Raw genomic sequence first — 24,870 nt, 5'->3', positions numbered from 1 at the left:
TCTCATCGTCGATCACATTTTGTATCAGTTTTCTTTCAATTATTACACACGAGAACGAGAATGTAAGAAATCAGAAAATTAAAGCTGCCCAAGAATTAACATATCGCGCATTCTTTCGAAAATCCTTAAAATATATTATAATTATATAATAGTATATATTATATATAATTATATATAATTATGTATAAATGTATATAATTATATATTATTATATTATTAATAATTATCATTATTATATATTATATAAAAATTAAATATTATTAATATTTATTATATATATAATAATTATATTATATTTATAACATTATTATAATAATAAAATTGTAATTATTAATTATTTAATTTTTCAATTTACTTGCATAGGATTACACGGATGACGACAACGGCGACGAGGACGAGATTCCAGTGGATACCCTCGCCACGTCAACAACCACCACGACCACGACGACAACTACGACGACGACGCCGAAACCGTCGACCAATCAGCACTACGGTTACAAGGATCAGAAAGCCTACGATAGCGGCACCGGGGCTCAGTATAACGGATACCAAGCGAAAAATGACTATCCGCCGATGTCTGCGCATAGCGTTCACAAGTGGCAGTCGCTAGGCACTCGCGAGGGTGTCAAAGAAACCAGGAGTAACATGCAGCAGTACAACAAAAACGGTAAGAGCGAGCGGTGGTCGAATGCAAATCGACAGACTTCAAAATTATTCTCTCTTTCGTAATAGTATCTCTATATAAAAATAAAAAAAAAATAAAAAAAAGCGTGGGCGATTGGAACGCGTATTAAAAGAGCAATTTGTAATCGATCGCGATCGCGATTCGCGTCGTGCTTCAGTTTATGCAAATGCGCGCGTAACGTCATTTTTTCATCGTCGATCCGACTCAATTAATTCGAATAACCGACCGGGAAGAGAGAGATGCTCCGAAATAGTTATTAATCGTTATTAAAAACCACGCCGGTGGTCCGTTTCTTGGTGGCGATGTTCGATCAACGTAATAACACAGCTATATCTCTCGAATGTCGGGGATACCGCGACCGTAATTATCCGTGTACTTTTCATCGCGCATATATACACGCGCACAAATGTTTGTGCAAAAACCCACGGCCTTATCCACCTATCTAACGTCTTGCGCGAAATTACCTCGCGGATGTACGCGGATGTTCGTGTTCGCCGCAATCAGGGGCGAACACGACGTAACAGTAATCTCTTGCAATTATGAAACTGAATAATCGTGCATAAATCAATCGCCAATCATTCGATCGAAACAATTACGTATACATATGCATGTCCGCGACTCATCAGCGCGAAAACTCGAGCGTGTACCTTCGAGATTTTATACGCAACACGTTACATTGTAATCGCGGCGCAATATATCGTACACGCAGTCGACTGTCTAGTTAGTGTAATGGACGTTTTTATAATTACCTGCCACAACACACGCAATATATAAATTTATCCGTGTTATATTAGCTCCGATTGCAATATGACTCCCAGCGCATGCCTGTATTTATTATCGTTCTAAGTATTGCACCTTCTCCATCGGTGCGATTGTGCAATCGCTATTCACATCTGTATTCGAAAGAATGAGAAAAAGGGAGAGAGAGGGTGCTATTTTTCTCACTGATGTTCTATGCTTCTTACGTGCAGACATAATTGCATTATAAAAATAGTCATCGCGAAACGTGATATTTTTATACCATCTGCGAGGAGAATGAGACTTATACTCTGACATTTCGCGTTTCTATATTGACATTTCTGTTTTCCTAGTTTGATTTCTTTATTAATACCCACGTTCTGTAAATCTTATATACTCTCTTGAAATTATAGAATATTTATTTATCCTAGCGAATATTTTTTATCGATAATTACATTGCGCGATCGCTTCCCTTTCTGAGTGATCTTTCATATCGAATAATGTCTCCCGGTTGCGTAAGGTCGCGAGCGGAATTCTACGAGAAACGCGCCCAACAAAATTCACAGACTATTAATATGTAAATTAATAATACAAGGATTGTGTGTGCCGATCGTGCGTGTACGCAATGCATCAGCACGCGCACGTGCGAGATCTTGGGGAGGGTCTGATTCATACCTTCGTTGATTAAAATCGATTTATCACTCGCGAAAGAGACTGTACCTTTCTTCTTCAAACGTATTATCTTCCGTGCGTATCCTCTACATTTTTTGACATATTTAAAATAATTTGTTTTTTTTATTGATTCTAAAAAAATCTTTAACTATGGTTTTAAAAAAAATTGTAAATATAAATAATATGCGCGGATATGCAAATGCAGAATGCACGGAGCTTTCGTGGAAAGCATGTGTCATGGATGATATTACATTCCGTTAACTCTTGCATAATCCTGCATATTTGCAGCGTGATTTATTCATTAAGTATGCTACATCCTGACTACAGTATCATTAGGCACCATTGATCAAATACTTTCATGCTGAGTCAGAGAGCAAGAAAAGAAGGGAAAGAGTCATAAGTTTGTGCGTACAATTAAATCGGGAAGAGTAAATTATCGATGCGTATAATGTATTATTTTTAAAAACCGTGTTTACATAAATTATAAAGTTTTAGCTTTATATTTCCAATAGTATTCTAATACCTAGTTTAAATAAATATTTGTAGCCATTAAATCGTAAAAGAGAAATTGCATCAAAACAAACGAAATGATTTATATTCTAACACTATCAAAATTACATGATCTGACAAGAATAAAATACGCTATCATCGATAACTCGATTTTGTAAGTTCCTTTCCGTACCAATGATAAATCTCATGGGATTAACGAAATTTATATGTATAATGTACATGTCATATGACATTCTCTCCTCTTTCAGGCTTATTAGAAAAATTATAAAATAGTGATGGCGATCGAATCTAATCCCTTTCTCTCATAATATATTCCGGAATACGTTTGAATACAGGATGCGCTTGGTGAAAACACATACTTCAGAATTTCCGATGCTCGTACCACTATTGTGAACACGCCGATATAATCTCGTGTCAGTCTCGAGAGTAAACGCCTACGTCAAAATTAGCATAGCAAGATCGCCCCTCCAGATTAGATCAGCGTGAACAATTCTGCATGCACGTGCAATATTATATACTTCCGAAATCTCTTCCAAAATGATTTAGTCGAGTGCGCGCGCGATATGAAAAACGTTTTTCAAATCTAATTTTAATATCTATCAATTTTATCAGTCATACTCCGCCATTAAAATAAGCATTTTTTTATCTGCACTCTAATGTTTATGACAAATAATTCTCGGACACCCGGATTGTGAGCTCATATCATCATATTGTAACCTTCATATCATATAATATTGTTACATATGATATTGTACGGTCAATTCCACGACGACAATAAATTAATCTGCGATCCGACGCGACAAACGACACTTTGATGAGGGATAAGTCGCCGCCGCGCATAAACTGTCGGAATTCTTGCTGCATCGCAATAATTTTCGATTAAAAAGGACACGGCACTTCGACGCGGTATTCGTGAAACGCGCAGCCGGCGAACTTGATCCGATTAACATCGTTAATCAACGCACAATCAAGTTGCGCTTCATCACAAGTGATCGTAAACTTGCAATCTACAATTGTCATATTTTGATTTGAAAATACAACATACGGCATTATCTCATTCGAGCTTCTTCATTCGGAATAATTCCCGATCGCAAAAATGAAAAATGTTAAACGACAGCGACAAACGTTGCTTTCTCCTCACCGATCACATATAGATCTCGTAACTCGCGATGGATCTCTATTCGCTTCCTCAAATGGCGTTATATGCCGTCTTTAAATTCCTTTCCATACCGCGTTGACATTTCCCCGCTGTTATTATTTGTACTAGAATTTACCGATTTCCCGCTACAATGTGGTTTCTCTGCGCGCTCAAGCGAATTATGCGAAGTGACCGCGTCGCCGTAATTATCGATGATACGTGAAACGCGCGTAGAAAGCGATTAGCTGTCTCCGAGCTGAATCAATAGAAAGCTCTCGTGACTTATGTCACTTAAATGTTGAATGCATCTACGCGCCGTGATCTTTCGGTCCTAACTGTCTAATGTCTCGATCTTGATCGCCTTTCTCTCTTTCTCGATATATTACTAGTAACTGAACGCGTCCCTCGAATTTGATGAACGAGTTACGAAGATTCGTTGCGATAAGAGAGCCTTCTCTTCTAATCCTATACCTTTTCATTCCCGTCTCTTCTCGTTTTATTAGATATTCAATATACGATGCGACAGTAATTAATGAGTTACAAACCCGGAAATATGGTAATACTGGCTTGTTACAACATACAGAATGCATTCAAGTTTGTGAATGGAAAAGCTTGAAGTTCTCAAAATTCTAAGATTTACGAGAGAGTTGCAGGATTAAAAGAGAATCACAAAGAGAGAAACGTATACAAATCACATGTCATCGCCGCGAATGGGTGTATCTCGACTTTCTAAAATAAACGCAATTGTGTTTCTAAAATAAACGCTCCGAGAACGAGGCTATAGCAGTACTTTTCGTTATTATTGGATTTCGAGAGATTAATCACGCGTCTACTATACTCTCTTACAATTATTGCATTAACGACCCGATGTTTGCCCTAGGTGCTGAAATGAGAGAGGCCATTCAGCACGCGATGCAAGTCAACAGGGAAGGCAGCTGTCAATGGCCACGTGCGCGAGTCATTCCGGTACGTGACGTTTATCCGAGTCCATCAACCACCTACGTTCCGCACTGCGCTATATTGCACAGGTGCTCGGACGACACCGGATGTTGCAGATCGGAAGCGCTCACCTGCGTGCCGAAGCACTCTCATCGCGTCGAGCTTTTTTTCTACGTAAGTCCAGCATTTCTTTTCTATTTTTTTATTTTTTATCGCACCATTATTCATTCCTTTCTATTTCCGCAATTTTTATATGTACACAGAGAGAATTTTCTCTTAGAATTTACTCTATGGTATTTAATTTATGATTTTCAGGGTAAATTCTAAGAAAAAATTCTCTCAATGTATATTTAATGAAATAAAATCAAAATTAGCTCGCAATTATCTCTCAACTCATCTTGATTTAAAAAAAAATTATTAATTTATGGTAAGAATAGAAAATCGAGATCAGAATTAATAATCTTATAAATATTATTGAAGAATAAATTCGCATCGATATACGCGACAAATTTTTCACGCGCTTTCGCTCGCGCAATTCAACGTGCCTCATAAAAGCATGCGAGTATATGTAATAAGTATTAACTGCCGCGACGCATAATTTGTTGGGATAACGTATTAAGCGAATTAACGACGCGGCGTTGCGCGAACCGGATCGATTGAACGATAAATGCTCTCGTAAACGCCGACTCGCTGCATACCGGATAAATCGCCAGGAGAGAAGGATCGCGATGCTGGACACAACGGGAGATGGATGCACTGACGTAAAGAGAAAGACTTTATCCGCGCGCGATGGATAAAAGTATCATTAATCGTGTAAACTGTATTGCAGACGATTTGTTAGCGGCATATCGCGAGTATGATTTACGGACTCTCATCGCGATACCGAGTTGCAAATCGACGATGAATATTTTCTCGATTTTCTGGCTAGATAAATACAAACGATTGCTTTATACACGCGGTCGCTGCATCGAAATAGAAATATTGTTTTTTTATGCACAAAAATGCAGGCAGCGCGTTATCTCGCGGAATTAAACACCCGCATACGAAATGAAATCTCTTACCTACGTAGAAATAATCGCGATAATTGATCCGGTTTCAAATAGACGCATTAGTGTCGCAGGAAATAAATGGCATTATGAAATAGCTCGACGTGTATATTGGTTAATTGAATTATTTTTATCTTGAAATGCGCAATCAGATAAAGTCATGAATTGTATATCGCAAAGTAATAAATAATTTTAAAATTTCACGCTTGATAACTGCTAACAATTTTCATAGCGATACTTCGCGAATAAGGCGTGTTATTTATAAAATCATAATTTATTAAATATTTAAATCAATCATCGCTGGAAAAATAAATCTCGTTTTAATTGTAGAATTAAAAAAAATACGTTTCTAGTCCAGTTTCTCATATTTCGCGTCATCATCGTTAAGACGTAATCAAGATGGATATGATTGCAGCGTGTGTTGTCAATATACGTCGACTTTCGAACGCAGACCGCGTTTCTCAGGAATGCCGCGGATAATTTGACGGATGACACGCGCCGCCGTGCCTGGTGGTCCATGGCGGCGTCTCGCTTTAACAGGGCAACCGTACTTACACGCGCCGCGTATATGCCACGCGATGGAAAATTATTCTCGGAAAATTATTATGTTATGCGTGACTCGTCGTCGTCATCGAAGAGATATTAATGCCTACTCACAATCTACGCGCGTCTACTTATATATTAATAATGACCACGGGTGGTCGAGCGAGCAACCTTTAAGAGGGAAAATCATTATTTTTTTTTATGTTCGACATTCGGCTCGATATATTTATATAATTCGGCAGTATGGAATATTTTCAGGAGAATTTTTTTTCGCCGCGGTTCTCTCACTGCAGTTGTAAAAAGTGTACGAGAGAAGAGGCCAAGTGCCGACAAAGGGTGCATTCACGGCCTTAAACCTTTATTTAACGAACCGGTAGTCGTGATTGTGCAACCGATCGCGTTTACGAGTTAGGGATTAAACCAACCGCTGCTTCTCTCGCAACCTGATATTTTGCCCCGCCGTTTCATCGCGCGATTACGGAGGAGCTCCATGATCGACTTCCATCTTACCGCACACCGTCATTCTTGGAAAGCCGGCATGACTTAACCCAATTTCAATTATATCGCGCAATGTGTACAGATTGATTTTTAAAGCATAAATACATTTATGAAACACAAATGTAATAAATACTAATAATTATAAGAGTAAAATATTTTTTTTAATATGCCAAAACATATAATTAACAGATTTTATTATTTTTAAATTATTAAACCTCGCATTGTAAATAATCTGTTATTTTTGCGCGAGTTTCAATTTTGAACACGACTCATATATTGCCATGCTTTATTATATTCATGCGTTATTATACACGGTGCGGCGACCATAAGGCATCTGCGTCATAAATATGCAATTAAAAACAAATACGGTGAATCCGTTCCTCCCTCATTAAACTTATCGCCAGCCACGTCGGATTAATTACTCGCCGAAGCTTTTGTCGCAATTGCCGAGCCGAGTCCCACCACTAGTGTATTATTATCCCGACGTAATGAATACGTAATGTCATAACTGCCTGTACAGGATGTACCATAAGTCACTTCGAGATTGCACAGTCGAGGAGAGAGAGAGGCAATTAATGATTTGATTTTATTAAAAACTTTAAAATAATTTTAATAAAAATCTACATGCCTGATTACCGCGTGATAAGAACGATAAAATATCGCAGAATGTGCCCATCAAAGTCAACTTATATGAAATATCGTTTCGTTAATTAATCTGATTTTTTTGCGCACAGTATACATATACTCGATATAATTGACGTGATATGATTTATGCTTAATTAATTGTGCTCCATGAACCCCTGTATAAATCGCGTCGAGTCGGAATGCGAAGGAAAATCGAAAGTGAATAAAAGACTCTGACTCACGAAGAATATTGACCCTTGATCTTTCTCTTTTCAATTAATTGCGAGCAGAAGATTTTTCCCGTTCCTCCGACTTTCTCTCGAAACTAGTGATTTGCTGAATATGTTAATGCTGTGCACAGTGTGCACTCTCATTATTTCTGCATTACGTTTTAATGCTAGGGTAATTTATGATCTATAAGTAACCGCAATCTCTCCCGGTATGTTTTTGTCAATATATGTATATTCATTAACGGCGATTTTAAAGCAATTATAGAAATCGTTATATCACGCGACTTATGGAATCGTTGCATCAACGTTTTCAATACCCCTGTGTAGAATTCGAATCCTTCCCTGATGGATGCTTAATAAATCAATTAATTTGGGTGATTAATGCACCCTATTTATATCGACTGCAGAACCGACGATGGACCAGCGCGTCCAAATCACCATTAATTAAATCTTATCATTGCGATTGCTATTTTTGATGCTTGAAAAAGGGACATCTGTCTGGCAAAAAATAGCGACCATTATTTTGTCGACGATTAGTCTCGTCTTTTAGTTACCTCTCGTACTCGTCAAGCAACAATGGCCACGTCCTGCGAGAATGACGACGAGGGTTGTGGTCAATTGCCGTCGATCATCGCTCCAAGAACGTTTAAACGCTCGCCACAGCCCATACTAATTTCCTCCTCGTAAAAATTAAGCTGTGAAACGATCGTGCAAAATTACATGGGTGCACATCGGTCCGTAAAGACCGATTTAAGCATAAGTCATGACACTGCAGAAGTAATTTCTAAGTAAAAATTACGAAACTGCAAGAGCCAATTCGATTGCACGAAAATCTTATCTCGAGAATTTTCAGAAAAAATTTTTTGAGTTGTGCGATTAAAAGAAAAAATAATAATATATCGATATATATTTCTAGGCTTGATTTTACGAAACTTCATTAAAAAAAAAAAAAAAGAAAACACTATTCCGATATTAACAAAACAGATGACCCTTATTCAGCAGGCATAGATATCAAATGGCCCTCGTTAGGGTTTCTTAAGATCCTTAACGATGCTTTCTCGCTTGAGAACAAAAATAGGCGCGATATAAATTCCAATAAGCGCCCGTATAACTGCCAATACCAACATGTGCAATAATGCCGCGGGTATAATTTGCATTTCACCGCGATCGCCGTCTGGCTTTGCCACATAGCATTAGCATAAGCTCCTGCCGACTATTGTGGGAAACGGTAGTGGATTAGACGCGAGGAAACACTTATTAGGAGGGCAACCGTATCACGTGCTTTTTAGAAATACCCGAGGCGAGGATAATCTTTGTAATTTAATTGAATAGCGTGATTAAAGATTTAATTAAAAAAAAAAAAAAAAAAAAACAATTAAATTTCTTATCAAATATAATGAATAATATAATTTTTTCATATTAATTAGCTCCTGTGTTCTTCGTATTTTTTTTCATCTCGTGTCTCTCTCGGGAATATTCCACACGTTGTTCCGATCAATCGACACTTACAGTGACGTGTCCTGTCGCGTCATTCGCTGATTCTAAAAGTGCATCGTGTCTGAATGCGGGAGTCTGTGCTCAAGGGTCGCAGATCTCGCGACGTATATACAAAAAAGTCGCAATAGATATGGAGGAACAAGCCACGGCAAGTGGCAAGTGACAAGACACGACGGGAAGGATAAATTTACATTGCAAAATTGATGAGCATGAATATCCGCTCTTACGAACAGAAACGGATTAAGAGTGTCGAGAGGCTCCGTCGCGTTTTCCTTCTCTCGACGAAAGACATCTCGTCCTTAATCGAGCAAAAAACTGGCATATTCCGACTCGTGCAAAGCCGCGTGAAAAGAATTATGGGGTCATAAAGTTGCGCGTTTCCACCTAGCAATTATCCTCGTACATAATCCGCATTCCTTCGAGAGATACGCGTATGTATATTCATGGTTGTATCGATATTTTATAAATTGAAACAATGGACGAATAACCAAGACCAATCATGCCTGGTAAAATATAAAGTCGCGACGCATTTATACGACAAGCGGATACAATACACAAGTTATCGAGCTCGGGATTTTTATAAGACGCGAAAATGATAACTATACGACTGCGAGCAGCTTTCTTCGGTATTCTTTATCTTGTTGGAAATTTTGTCCGATATCTCCGCACACCCACGCCCGATCGCGGCCGGCCAATTGAGAGCACTGATTGTGATAAATGTACAGGTTGGGGGAACCATTAGGGGTCACATGCAGCTTGGAATGCGATAAATTCAATGGGATATGTCGCCTTTTTTATCCGCGGCTCACTGACCGTTAAAGTATCGTATAGAATGCGCGCAATTCCGTTGCCGGTCACGATGTCGAGAATACGTACGTCCGCCATAAATTCTCGGGCGCCGTATGTCTTTGCTTAATATATTATCGGAGGAATTAATATCCGCGAATGCATTCATGGCGACACGTACGGGCCGCGAACTTGTCGATATCTCTTCCATAAATTATCGCGTACAAACGATCTCCAAGTTATGAAAAAAACGTGCGTTAATATCTATGCCGCTAACGCGATCCGGTTATTAATTAAATAGAACGAACAATTTTTAATAATATAGAGCGTTAATATTAACATTTATTAATATTAATATCGGGCCAATAAATATTTTGTCATCAATATTTTATATTTTCATGACAATGAGAGAGACGTTAAATAAAGTTAATGCGATAGTGTCAACTAATAAATCGCTGTAATATGAAGCTTTTCTCGAATCAGAGACTTACTTGGATGTGACTCCAATAAACAATATTAAATAGCAAAATATCATAAGTTTAGACACAAGACGTTTCACAAGCGACACTTTTTAGTCCTACTTAAAGTGAAGACGGAGACGAGAGGAGGCATTATCCCGCTTTACATCACTCAAGAACAGTCGTCGCGACGCCATGCTCCAGTTACCCTCTATTATTATACCGCGCGCGCAACCCCTTTCAATGTTTTTCGCTTGTCAATACAGATCGCACTCGTTTCGTACTTTTTATTTTCATGTCCCCCCCTTTAAATCTCCTCGCGTTCACGAAATTCTTTTCAGTCTTGCTTGGCCGGTCCGATATCGGGCTATCAACTTCTAACTTGGTCCACAACGCGAGACGCGAGTCAAGTGAGTCAGTTTCGAGCCGAGCCACACTTGGCCAGGTATCAAATTCATCGCAGACCAACGTATGCGCTGGACGCACCGATGCACCCGGACGCAAAGTGCGCGAACTTAGAGTTGTATAAATACCGGTGGCTTCCGCGATACCGAAATACGCTGATTTATGGAGTCCCTCTGGATCGTCAAGTCGCTTCTTCTCGCATCTGTCCAGCATCACACGCGCAAGCAACTGGGTTAACCGTCGATCGTTAAAGTTCTTTGGAGAGAGAGATTCGTTTGATGAATGATGGGCTCGTCATCGTTAGAACTTACATTAGTCTTTATGAGCGGATATGAAAAGCGGTGTCGAAAGCACGAGAAAGTGAGCTAATCGAAATTGCTCTTATGGCATATATCTTTGAACGCGTCGAATATCAATTTACACGCTTCGCGAAAATCCTTTCGTCTCGTCCGACATTTTCGTTCAAATTAAAATTCCACCCCTTTTCGTCACAATCTCGTCTCCCGTTTCTTTTTTTTTTTTTTTTTTTATTTTCGCAAAGAAGAAAGAAATTCGGAATGGTCGTTAATAGGTACCTGCGCGATAGTCGGCGCACTCGAAATTAAAGAAGCAGCCCGCTAAGACCCTCGTATTTCACGACGTTTAATAATGCCCAACACTCTCGACCGGTCCGGACAATCTCCACAATTCGCAACCGGCTAACGTAGCTCGCAAAAGAATAATACGCGCTTCCCCAAAGTTCGGACAACCGTGTAGATTTTCTGCAAGGATAATCCCACGCTAATGCGCCTCCTTTCCTGGAATTTCTCTGCTGCGGCAACCGACAAAAAGAGACGCGGTATGGCCATCGTCATTGCGACGTTTTGCTTGATATTCTGGTAGAAGCGCGAACATGAATAATAAGTTAGGCACGTAGTAATATATCATACATGAAAACGTGGAGTTTCGTCGAATTCCATTCGCGTGAGGTATATGCTATGATAATTACACCAAACAGAAGCAAAAAAAAAACGAGATCGAAATACTAAAGTAATCAAGCAATAAAGTTACAGATTATCAGAAAATTATATGACTCAACCATAAAAATTTTTCTTTGACAACCAATTAAGTAAAGACGAGTTTGTTTCGAAATACGAAATTTTGAACATTTCGATCGGAGACTTCCATCTTAACAAACTTATACATTAAATGTTTCATCATCCTATATATATTATCATATTTATTGGCATAAAATTAATTGGGAGAAATTTTTATTGTTTTCAAAAGCTTTAAGAATTTTTAATAATTAATTTTTTTTTTTAATTAAGAATATATATTTATGTATGTACTTGATTATTATTTTTTTTTATAATAACGTCCGTTTGTTAACGAATTACATCGTAAACTAATTCAAAGCAATATAGTAAATGCAGGTTAAAAGGTACGTTTAGGGATCTGGGACGACCTGAATCTTTCGATATCAGCCTGCTATTTATGCTCCCGTATCCATTAGTTATCGCAAAAGCGTTCCGAGTGCTGCATAGATCCGAGATGCCTTTTCATAGAAGCCTTTTTTCAGGGTGTCCTGAAATGTTTCTACGTTCAAAGAAAGACCGAGGCTATTTTTAGTAATCCCAGATTTGACCAGGCTAAGCATTTTCGAGTATAATCTCCTCTATACTTACTTAAACTATGAAAATATGAGTACCCGAAGCTATGCAAATTTTGATGCAGATGTCAACGACGATAGTCAAACTATCGTCGGTGACGAACGCAAACGGAGATTTTACGACTTTCTCAAGTATCTAACAGGAGTACGAAGGGACAAACAATATCGGGTTAGACTTTGACGAGGGTAACAGCTGCAGCAAAAAAGGCCACAACGAGCTTTTGTGCCAAGAATTATAATGCCGGCCAATGGCGACGCGCTCGCCAGAACGAATATATACACGCTTTAATTGTTTTGTGTTTTCTGCCATATTCACGGATGTGTCTACGCGTTCGCGACCGGATGACGTGGCGTAGCCGAAAATGTACGCGCAACAGCGCGAAACTGAGTTGAAACTGATTGATTGAACCGCGCCGACGATAGGCGTGCGAACAATGACGACAACGCACAAGCAAAGCGCTGACAAAGTGATAAAGAGACACTTTATGTAGCCGAATTCTAAAATTCACCGCCACTTGCATCTTCCGAATAGATTCGGCGCACTGAAATGCATTATCGCGAATTTAGCAGTGAAAACAAACTATCGCGATCAGACACTGAGTAATCGTATGTTGAATATAGCCAGACAGCGCCTAATTCTCACAGTAATTAAAACGAAGATACGAAAATATAGATATACATATAATATATACATATTTATATAATATATATATATATATATATATGTATAATATATAATTTTTATATATTATACATATAAATATAAATAAATAATATAAAAATAATAAATATAAATAAATAATAAATATATAAATATAAATTGAATAAATATAAATATATACAAAATTTCGGAAATGTTATTATCGAATATCAATGCGAAAATACAAGCGGATATTTGTGAAAATTCGCGAAAAGAGCTGACGAAAAAGAATCGTTGCATTTTTCCTTCCCTTTTACGGCGCAACAAATGGACTTGTTCGGAGATATTTTCTGACACGCGCACCTGCGGTCGTCGCGCCGGAAGGTAAGAAGAAGAAGGATGTTACATTCTCACGGAATGTGGTAGATCCCAATCTGGGGCGGGAGAGAGCGCCGGTTATCGTTTTTAATGGTTTTCTCGAGTCGCCACTTTTGTAGACCGCCAGCCGAATCGTCTCGTTATGTTTCTGAGTAGCCGGAAAGAGGACCCCACGCAAGATTAACGTTGCTCGTAATATGAATGGGACCGAATGCGTCAGCGTGGACATGCACCCATCATTTTAATGGGACCGTCACGTCGACGTGGGTCCTCCCATTTCGAGATTACACGCGCTGACTGAGCAGTCTGTCTCTGGGCACTGACAGGTGCCGCCGAAAATGTCAGCCGGATTATGCGCTTTTATCGCATTTTAAAGCCGCTTAGCGAAATCACCCGAAAATTGCTCGAGCAATTAACGTAATCTCGAGCAAGACTATATTAAATGTAAACAGTTAAATAAAGCGAATATTATCTGCGCGTTCCACAGATGACCTTTTACTATAATTTACCGAGCTGTGATGATTGTAATTAAAATCCCCCGAGATGTCAGCGACGGCGCTGATAATAACAGCTTTAATCATAATCTTTAATCTGATTGCCTTAGTTGTAATTATTCGTTATTTCATTAACATAAACTTATATTAATTAGCAAGTATCGCTAATAATAGGAGTAGTCGATTTAAATTTTCAGAGAAACAAGTTATCAAATTGCTCTTATCTCGCGTAATATCTGCTACCGTGTGATTATTAAGAAGCTTTTAAATAACACGTGAGAGAGAAAGAGATTTACGTAGGAGAAACTGATCTCGATCTCGCAGGTCGCATGATGAAAACCGAGCAAAAGATAGATTGGAAGGGAGAAGAAACTGAGTCACGACTTCCTTTTCCGTTGGATCGTAGGGCCTCGCCTACTCGTGCTGACCCCCGTATAAGGGTCAGCTGTCAGGTATCGATAGTCCCGCCTCGTATATGCCAGACATGCTCTCTCATGCTAAGCATCGTGTTATTTCTATTTTTGCGTCCAGACGTACTCAGAGAACGTGCCCTCTCCATCGCCGTCGTGTAAGCGTGCACGCGTATATATATATTCTTATGTAGCAAACGTCTGACACGTCTTTTAGATTGCAAACCAGCGCAATGGCATGGCGCTGGTCCCATCAGATACGCTCTTTCTTCAGATACACCGGTCAATGAAAACGCGATCACTCTCTATAGCGTACGATCAAAAAAGAGAGAAAGAGAGATCGAAATTAACTTGGCACGAGTTAATCCGATAAGCTCCAAAATACTGTTGAGACGTCATGATATATTAACTCACAAACATGTTTCTTGTACTCGATATACACAGAGATATGGATATTTGAAAGACATTTCACAAAAGTGATAACAGATTTCATACAGAGTTTTATGTCATCTCACGTTACGTCATCTTAATCACTTGCGATTTCAATAGATAGTATAGTGGCTAACACAACGTGTCATATTTGTCATTACATTGTCGTGCAACCTTGACGTACTACGCAATATCCGTTCGGCTGTCACGAGAGGTCAAGTATGAGAATATCTTTCGTAATTGGCATCGATAAATACTTAAATACATTTATATCGATGTAAAAATGATTGACTCATAGTCCCGGCAAACTAACACGAGGCCACCGTTTAAATCCACGATATTCTATATTTAACCCTCGCCTAATCAGTAAACTATTAATTTGATCTCCATATGTCAAAACATCTTTTTTAAAAAATTTATTTTATTGAGGTTTTCCTCATTTTATTATTAATTTATAACTTTATATATGTCAAGAAAATTTATGATAATATACTTTTTAAATTTTATTAATTTACTTCATATCAAGCAATATCGCAAAAATTTCAGTAACTTTAATTCTGTAAGGTAACCTTGTACATCTTATTGTTTCAAGATAAGATTTCGTCCGAGACTAAACAGTAGTTCTAGATTAGAATGATAAGATACTTTTATGACTCAATTCCAAAAAGAGAATTTCAATCCTTGTGCATATAAGACAATAAAAGATTGTTTAATTTAATGAAGAGTCACGTTAATAAATGCGAGAATAATAATATACGTTGGCGTATTAAGAGAACACGTACAGGAATCGCAAAAACAGTACATTCACATCGAGAGGGTTAAAACATTGACAAATTTTATGCATGAAATAGCGGACAAGAAAATTTAATTTGTTTTGCGAGCTTTTATTAAGATATTTTACGAGTAATATCTCATAGACAGACGAAGTAACTTCTACCTGACGTTTATCTCTTACGAGATTTCTCTACTTGTTCCGTCTATTCCTTGAGAAACTTCGCTATAAGTTTCTTATGTCTAATGTAAAAGTGGAAAATTACTTGCGTAAATATCACAACTTTCAAAACTTGTTTCACAGAATTTATAACATAATATATGAGATTTATATAAAAATATTTAAATATTTTTGTACGAATTTTCATAAATTAACTTGCATTGCGTTTTAAAATATATTTATTTTTATCATTTATTCTTAAAGTATTTCTGTGACTTGATATTTTTATGTAATTAAAGAGAATTTTAAAAAAAAGATGCATGTACGTATATGTTTTACAAATGCGTCATTAAACTGGTCTAATTGTAAGATTCAGTTGAAGAATCTTGATAGGAAATCACATCGAGAATAACAAGGTAAAATCAACCTTAATAGCGACATAAGTGACGCGCTTCTTTTCTGCTTCTATTTATGAAATGACATATAAATCATGCAGCTCAATAATTGGTTCACGACATAAGAATAAATGATAAAAATAGAAAACTCAGATTTTATAGATTTAAATTCAATCTTTCTTTAAGCAAATTTTAAAATAAATACGAAAGACTTTTCTACCGGCAGAAAATACTTCGTTATTTCAAATATAGTTCGTCAGAAATATGAATATTTTGAAACATATTACAAAAATAGTGGCAAGATCGATATTTTATATTAAATATTTTAGTTAGAGTATATCCCGTGAATTATGTCAATCTAATAGTATGAAAAATAGAATATAAATTGGTGTCGCAGATAATCTTTAATGTACATGACTGATCGTGACCAGTTCGTTCGAGAATAATTTCGCGAATCGACTTTGACATACAGATCGGTTGCTTTTTGCCCCTCTACTCTCAGGGTTCGTTATCGAAACGGGAGAAAAATTGACTGATTGTCTCTTGTAATTCCCTCGCGTACATCCTTTCGCGGACGTCCAACCGTTGGTCGACCACCTGCGCAGATTGGACATCCTGTGTAGGTACTCGTGTAGCTCGTAATTTACCGTCAGATTCCTACCTTACAGTGGCTCTCAGCGCGAGCGCGTATCACTTACATGGCCTGCTATTTACATTTCACGACTCGATTGACATAATAGACGAGACTGGGAAAAATACAGCAATACGCGCATAATAATGTTCGCAATGATGCGCGAATAAAATTTTTCACGAAGTTAAGAATGAATTTCATTGAAGAAAGGACGCAATCGCATCTTTGTGAAATCTTGTTTATATACGTATAATAAAAGATGTTTGTTCAAATGTGTGAAGAGAAGAAAACATATTTAGTTACGTAAAATGGCAAATGCCATGTCTTTTGCAAAAGAAATTCTCTCGAGTTGAACGCGCCTGTAAAGTCGTCGTAACAGTTGTTTTTTTTTTCAAAGGCGCGTGCACGTGGAGCGTTTTATGAATAAAGCATAATGAATGAAGCCCTACGAGAGTGTAACCGGCCGTACAAGATGTACATCGAACGCACTAAACGGCCATTCCAACGTGACCTTTGTCCAGTTACGTTATTAACATGAGTTGATATGCATCAATGAAGCATCATAAATCTTGTCGATGATCATTGAAAAATGTATCTGTCTCCTAAATGATTGGCGAATCGTTTTTCATCGATCGGCCACTCCTTATGAGAACTCTCCCCGATCCGATAAATTACTCAAACCCCCCTGTCTCCCTTCCTCTCTTCCTTTTTACGCTGGCAAAATTTATTTCAAAAACAAAAATAGAGAGAAGAGTTAAAAAACAATCTACGTATAAAATTTTATTTATATTTCCTTACCAACCTCGCGTTTTACATCGATGTACCCGTTATTAAGATAAGAATTATAGGCGGTTAATTTTTTTCTGCTTAGAATATACATTTGCTATATGTATATTATAATATATATGTATAAAAATGTATATTTACATAACGTAAAAAAAATTTATTTTACACCCACCGAAGTATTTCAACGCACCGATCATATTACGGGACTTATTTATTCATGAAATTTCCCAAAGAGCATTGCGAGGGCGAATAAAGAAGACGTGTGGTCCTCCAGCAAGGATTTCTAGATGCGAATCTGCATACAATGAGAGAGGGAGAGTATATGTCAGCTTCGCACGAGAATATTCGTGCGCCGTCTTGTCGGAGAACGCGAAAGCGATAATATAAGAGCGGCAAGGAACGATAAATTTTCGATGGTTTTAAAATGTTACGCGTCGTTCGTCATCGTTTGTTGCACGCGCGCGGTCGTTCGATTCTCGAAACGGGAGGAGATGCGCCTGGCAGCTTTTGGGGTGCATTCATAATTCAGGGGGAACGTCCGCGGAATAATTCGCGTGTCATATCTTACGAGAACGTTGGGACAGCCACTATCTGTAAACCCACTCCTTCGTCCCCCTCTCGTCTTTAAAGAGCTGGACGCCAGCTCCTCGGGGCAATTTAAATTGGGATCTTTAGCGCTGAGGTGCAATTGCAATCATCTTAAAAACCGGTTACACCGATGTCGCTTATAGTTGACTTTATTTCGGCAAACAACAAATGAATAATATCTCATTTTCCTATCACAGATGTTTATATACACTGAGAGAATTTTCTCTTAGAATTTACCCTGAAAATCATGGTAATCGTGGGACGATATGGTATGGGAAGAATTTTATGAGAATTTCTCTGATAGTACTAAACTGCATAATAAAATTAATCAAACATATTTTATATTTTATTGTAATAGATATTATTTTTATTGTGATAAATATTAATCAAAGAAATTCTCATAAAATTCTTTCCATATTGTCCCACAATTACCATGATTTTCAGGAAAAATTCTAAGAGAAAATTCTCTCTGTGTAGAGATCAGTGTATTTTTAATTTATTAATTCGAATGGTGACTTAAAATTAATTTTAACCGAACGAAATGCGAAAAAAGTAATCGTATCAAAATTAATCACGCGGATGCGCTCGGCGAATTGCACTCGATCGATCGGATGCACTCTCGCACCTCGCCCTCGGTTCAGGGCCCGCATCCGCGAGCGTTTACACCGTAAGGTCTAACTAACCACCGGTCAATCTGGTAACTAACCTCGGGTAACCTCCACTTACATTAACCTCACCGCGTTCGTTAAGGCTTGATTATTCCTCGAGTTAAGTTGCCACTCGAGCGGTTGCATTATAGACCCGTGTATCGCCGAGGCCCTATGTCTCTCGTTCTTGTGTCGTGCAACACAATATTCAGCCCGACACACGCGCGTGTGTTACATGGTAGCGAGGTAACAACAGCGACCGCGGACATGATCGTAAAATCGCGCTGCGAGATGAAGAACGTAACACTTGTACCAGGAGAGAAATATTTTAATGACATTCTAATAAAGTTCGTAAAAATCTTAATTAAATTACGATTACATAATAAATTGTAGTACAAAAATATTTAATATAATTTCAGAAATTCTCTTTTCTTATGTACCTGTCAATATTTACGAATCTTCGAAAAAAAAACGAGAATACTTATTATAAAAAAATACTACGTTAATTACTTACGTTAATTGAATTTCAGAAATACGATCAGCTGATGAAGCCTTTTGCGACAATATAATTATTAGAATTAGAAGAGATGAAAATTTAGAAATTATCCAACGCGAGGGCTCGACGACAACGGATGTCTACCAAACGCGCGAAACCGCAGATGCAAACCGCAAAAGGTAAAACTTTCGTGCCGGAGGCGCACGTAATGTCGCGTGCACCACAATCTTATAAGATCCGCGCAAGTGCATCGGTCACTATACGAACGTGCCGAGACGCGAAGTAGGAAGTCGGTAGCTTCGTTTCGCCGCGTCACCCAGACCAGACCGCGCTTCTTTTTCTTCGCATCATTCCTCAATGGCGAACTTTTGCAAAGGCGGTCGACGACGCGATTCTTGCATTCTAAACGCTCCGACAGTGTTCCCGGGAAAGCGCGCTTCCGCCTAGTTTCGACGTCTGCATATTTATCTGACGCATTACCACATGACTATCTATCCGGTTCGACTAGCATCTTGGAGAACAAAAAAAAAAAAAAAAAAAACAGACAACCAGAATAAAACTTCCGGTCTGTATCGTACGCGTCGCGCATTTCTCTCTCCCGTATAAAACTTTCCGAGCACACAAGCAACGAGTACAAACTCTCTCTCGTTTGTTTTAGTGCTTCGTAATTCAGGACTTCAGGTTTGAGATAGACATCGCGATCCATCCGATTCTCGAGTATATCCAGTCGTCGTCGGTTTTCTCAACTTGTAACGGTACAAGCTACGATGTATTTATTTACCGTGTCATGAGACACGCGTGTGTACGCATCAAATTGCATTGAATCGATCTAACCCGGCAATTATGCAGTAGCAGCAACAGCAGATGCCTGACAAACCGCAACGATCGCTCAATTTAATCCTACAGATCGATTAATTCTAATTCGCGCGATACCGATCATCCCCGGGTTGGAATTAAGTAGACCATCTTTATATCAGTTCTCCAATTAAACTCTCGTTTTTAGCTAATTACGCGCCCGTCCGCCGATCCGCGTCTTTAATCGGGAGCGATCCGAATGTTAATGGATTCGCGGAAGTCGGTTTCGGACACCCGCCCGCCTTCCTCGTTTCTTTATTGGCCTCTCGCTCCCGTGTTTGTTAAATACGAAACCGGTGCCAGCCGGTGCACGTGCTCGCGATTCATTCTCGCGCTCGTTCATTCGTTCCGTTCAACGCCTCTCCTCGTGTTTTCTTTTCTCCCCGCGAAGCCTTTCAACACCGCCCAATTAAAAATCTCATTTATCTTTTTATCCCCAATATTAATTTAACTCATGTTCGACGTTTGAATTTCTATCGCCTCACCGCCGTCTTTAACCCACAGTTGTCAGACGTTTTTGCTCCGAATAAAAGTCTGACAAATCCGTTCATACCTCCCGTCAAGGATTTTCAATTACTACGTTTCGATTTCATTACATTAACCGTGTTGAATCAATACGTTGCTAGATTTTGTGAGAAAACAGGATTAAGCGATAAATTATAATATCGGACTTTTTTTAACCATAAATATCGATTATGTGAGAAGCCTCTTTCTGAGAAAATTATATAAACGGATAAATTGTCTATTTTGCATGTATCATCGCAATTACTGTAACGATACCCGCACTTTATATAATATATCGCGCTGAACATTCTCGATTCTTGCCCAATGTCGGACTCGGATTGAGAATGACACTGGAATGCAGCATCCATTACTTAAGCTGTCATTTTACGCGAACGCTTGATTGCTGTTTCCGCGATTAGCCTTTTCCAGAAACTGCTCGTTTCAAAGGACCTGAACTATTATCCGGGGATAAACCGAGATAATAAAAATGTGCAATAATGTTATAATGCTTGATTATATCGTCGAGCATCGACGAGAGATGTTTAAATCCGATATAAGATATCAGCAGAATCGCTTTGATGATTTCTCAAGAATTTATTGTCATATAAAATATTTAAATAAAAAATTTTTTTTTTGCGAAAAAAATAAAAGAGGATGCCATTGCGCGCGTGATCGATCGCGGTTTCTTATCTGATGCAAGACACGGCGTTATGCAGATGAGTGACGGCGACGCGCCGGGACAGACTAATTTATAGCGACGTTCACCGTAAAATTATTCACTTGTCGCCGTATAATAATGTCTACATCCGCATCACGTCGCCGTGCACGCCTTCTTTTTATTTTCTATTGGCGGCGATTTCACGAGCGAGTCGTCGCGAATTCGAGAACACATCTTCCGCATAAATCCCCGCATGTGTCGACTGCTCGCGAAAATAATTTGTACACGCGGAAGATATCACGTAACAATTATGTAGTCTGGTAAAAAAATAATTGCAACAGAGAGAAGAACTTGAATCGTGACTGGAAAAATTTTCCCGACCTGAAGGATAATATCAAATAATTAAAAAAAACGGGCTTGAGAATATATATTTAAAAGAAATATCAGTATGTTGAATTAATGCATCAATTATGTCGATTCGTGAGAATAAAATAATAGATTTTCCCCAATGCATGTGGATGCCAGAATATAATTACATTTTCAATCGCTGCGTTATAGTAATCGCTCATTCGAATGCTGCATAATTGTACGCGCATCGTCCCGAGAGTTACTCAAGATTGGCGTTAGGCGATTAATCACTCGCTAAGAAGGATATCGCTCGCGATAAATAATTTTTCCCGCCAAGAAAGTGGATCAAGGAGTACACGCGTTCGCGCAATGTCCGACTTGACAAGTAAACACTCGCAGATATAAGCATGGAATTTATTTTGAAATGATAGATGCGCGACGAATGAAACGTGACGCCATTATTAATATACTCGTGCTACTTCACTCTTACTATTTTTGGAAATGCAGAATCGTGACTATTTGCAAACCATCAGCCTGGTAACGCTTTCTTTCGAAGGATATCAATAATAAGCAAGCATTAAATCACTTCAAATTTACTTCTATTATTACCTTATTTTAAATTTCAGATCTTTTATAATAAAGTATATCAAACTGCGCTTCGACTCTGATAGCAATTTAATATTACTGCATATATACAGACTGATATCGATAATGTCATTAATTTCCAAGGATGATTCCCGAAGATGCAAAAAGAATTGAGATATCGGAGCTGAATCATATCTCAACATCGAACAATGGTACATTCAGCGGCGAAAATTTTTATTAGTTATATTTATAGTTACAATTTAAAAGAATGACGATGCTAAATAAGGACAATAGCCAGGATGCGACACTAAGCAAAATAGTATCGACAAACACAGTGTCGATGAACGGATTCCTTGAAGAAACAAGAATAACGAATCAATCGATCATTGAATCGTCTACAATTGTTTGCATTTTGGCACATCAGTTATTAATAACAGCTTGACTATATCGACGGGCTTGAAACTTTTATACGTATTCAAATTACAAAAGTATTCTTGACGTTCTCGAACTCACTCTGATAAAACGTCTGCCAATCGTTGGTTACATATCGGATCATCGTCCTCATATTTAATTAAAAAGCTCGCTCAATTAATCTCGAAGTGCCTATATTGATCGAGTGACGATGAATGGAACCACCGATTGGAACCGATCACCTCGATAGATCTTCCTCAGGGTCGTTAACATGGGCACGTAGGAAGGTAGATTGCGGTTTCACACTTTACTACACGACGGTCATTTGTTATAGTCAATTGATAACGCTTTTTTTTCACCCTCGAAGATTACCATTGTTACGTAGCGCGCGTAATATAAGTCGAAAGGTGATTCACACAAGTGTCAATAATCGCATAAACATAACGAGTACGTATATGCGCAGCGTCCAGCCATTATGCAAATGACGCGATGGCAACGACAGAAAAAGGTGATGAGTCAAATTTCGTAATTTCTGTAGGTCAGGAGGTATCGATATTACACGGACATTGATGGCAATATATTACACAAGCGCGAACATTATTTTCCAGTTATGTCACAGCGACTAGATTCTCTCGACGAAAGGGACTCGCGTGCTCCTATATATAATGTGACGTAACAAAACCGGAAAGCGAAACGTCTTTGGATAGCGAAAGGTTGCCGCATTGTTCTAAATTTTGCAATCAATGACCTCTAATGCAGTCGACCGATCTGCGGACGCCCACGCCGATTTTATCCAATTGCGTATCCTCCTCTTCCTCTTTTCACTACCGCGAGTCACACGAGGAGCTTGTCACAGTATCAGGTACATAATGGCCGAAACGCCTACGCTTTCGTTCCGCACCTACGATCCGAAGCACATAGGCATGTATGTATAGTGTGCATTGCACACACGTGTTTGCGCGTTTTACGGTATTCCATAAAAAAATCTAATCTTCAATCTATGCGAAGAAAACTACTTCAAGAAAAGGAGGGTAGTCGTTTGACTTCGGTAAATGTCAAGAATAATCATGCGAATGACGCGCGTCAATATATTTTTCGAATAAACGTAAATTATCGTCGACCTCTGTATGATTCTCGAAGTTGGATTGACATATATATGCATTTTGACTCAAGATGAATATCGTCGATAACCATCAAGAATGTACATAATTTCTAAGCAAATATATATATATATATATATATATATGACGAGATTGAAGTACGGCGAGATTTTACGCGCGTAAAGTGCATCTCTCTCAAAAAGCGCATTCGCGAATTGCTTGGGACTTAATTTCATTCTCTACAGTTAAACTTATGTCAGAAAAAAAAAGTGACGAATGCAGATCTAGCATAATACGGGGGGTTAATGGAATTACGAAATCACGAAACCTTACTGGTAACACGATCGTTATTATATCCTGTGTGTCGTAATTTCCAGATTGTATACCAGTTTAAATTACAAAGCCTCCGCGGTTTTTCGAGCTGATAAAATAGGCAACCGACACTAACATCTCACGTTTTACACTGACCGATATTTGATAATATATAAAACCGTTATCGCACAAAATTATCTAATTTTATGCATAGTATATAAAAAAAAGGTTTCCTTTAAATTTCTATAAAATTATAACAAAAAAGATGTGTACAAATAACTCTTCAAATATTATTCTTTTTATCTTAAAGTTGAATATGACAACTTTAAAACAATTATTTCAATTAATTTTAAAATATAAATGTTCTATCGTTTAAAATCATAATGTCAGGGGATGCTTCTCTAGTTAAGGGATTGCACAGTGCGTCTCTTAGCTGGAATATCATTAATAACTCAGCTTCGGCAATCTTTTTCTACCGAGTACGGACAAGCCTGAGAGATGTATCGCTCCGCGTTATTAGAGACAGTCCCGATTGTGGGCGAACTCGCATTGTCGTCAGCGGGACATGCAAGCCCCAGGGGAACGCGAAATTCAATTGCGCGTACAGTTAGCGCACGTGGGCGATAATAACCCCGCATGCGTTACACGTCGTACGCGAAGAAATGCCGATGTTCCTCCCCCTTTTTTGTCCCTTTGTCATAATTTCCCTTCCCATGGCCGTCTCGCCAACGAGAGAGTCTCTCTCCTTCGGGCCGTTTACTTACGAGCCGCTTACGAGGGGCAACGCACGCTTTTTTTCGCATCATCCATTGTCGCGAGGTGAAGAAAAATGAAGGCCTGAAATGAGGTCGGCCG

General features: G+C 38.5%; 1 protein-coding gene across 1 annotated transcript in view; it reads left to right on the top strand.

Annotated features, from left to right (window-relative positions):
- The window catches only part of LOC145944880 (uncharacterized), an 80,409-nt gene that overhangs the window by 37,289 nt on the left and 18,250 nt on the right, over nt 1-24,870 (top strand). The window contains exons 2-3 of the mRNA XM_083053522.1: nt 364-667; nt 4,624-4,856. Coding sequence (XP_082909648.1) covers nt 364-667; nt 4,624-4,856 — 537 coding nt within the window. The remainder of the gene's footprint in view (nt 1-363; nt 668-4,623; nt 4,857-24,870) is intronic.

This window comes from Prenolepis imparis, unplaced genomic scaffold (genome assembly GCF_030444845.1).
Source record: "Prenolepis imparis isolate NDT839.2.m4 unplaced genomic scaffold, iyPreImpa1.0 SCAF_13, whole genome shotgun sequence".
In the NCBI taxonomy this organism is placed as follows: Eukaryota; Metazoa; Arthropoda; class Insecta; order Hymenoptera; family Formicidae; genus Prenolepis; species Prenolepis imparis.
Note: the sequence above shows the minus strand (reverse complement) of the source record. Positions and strands in the feature narration are given on the sequence as shown.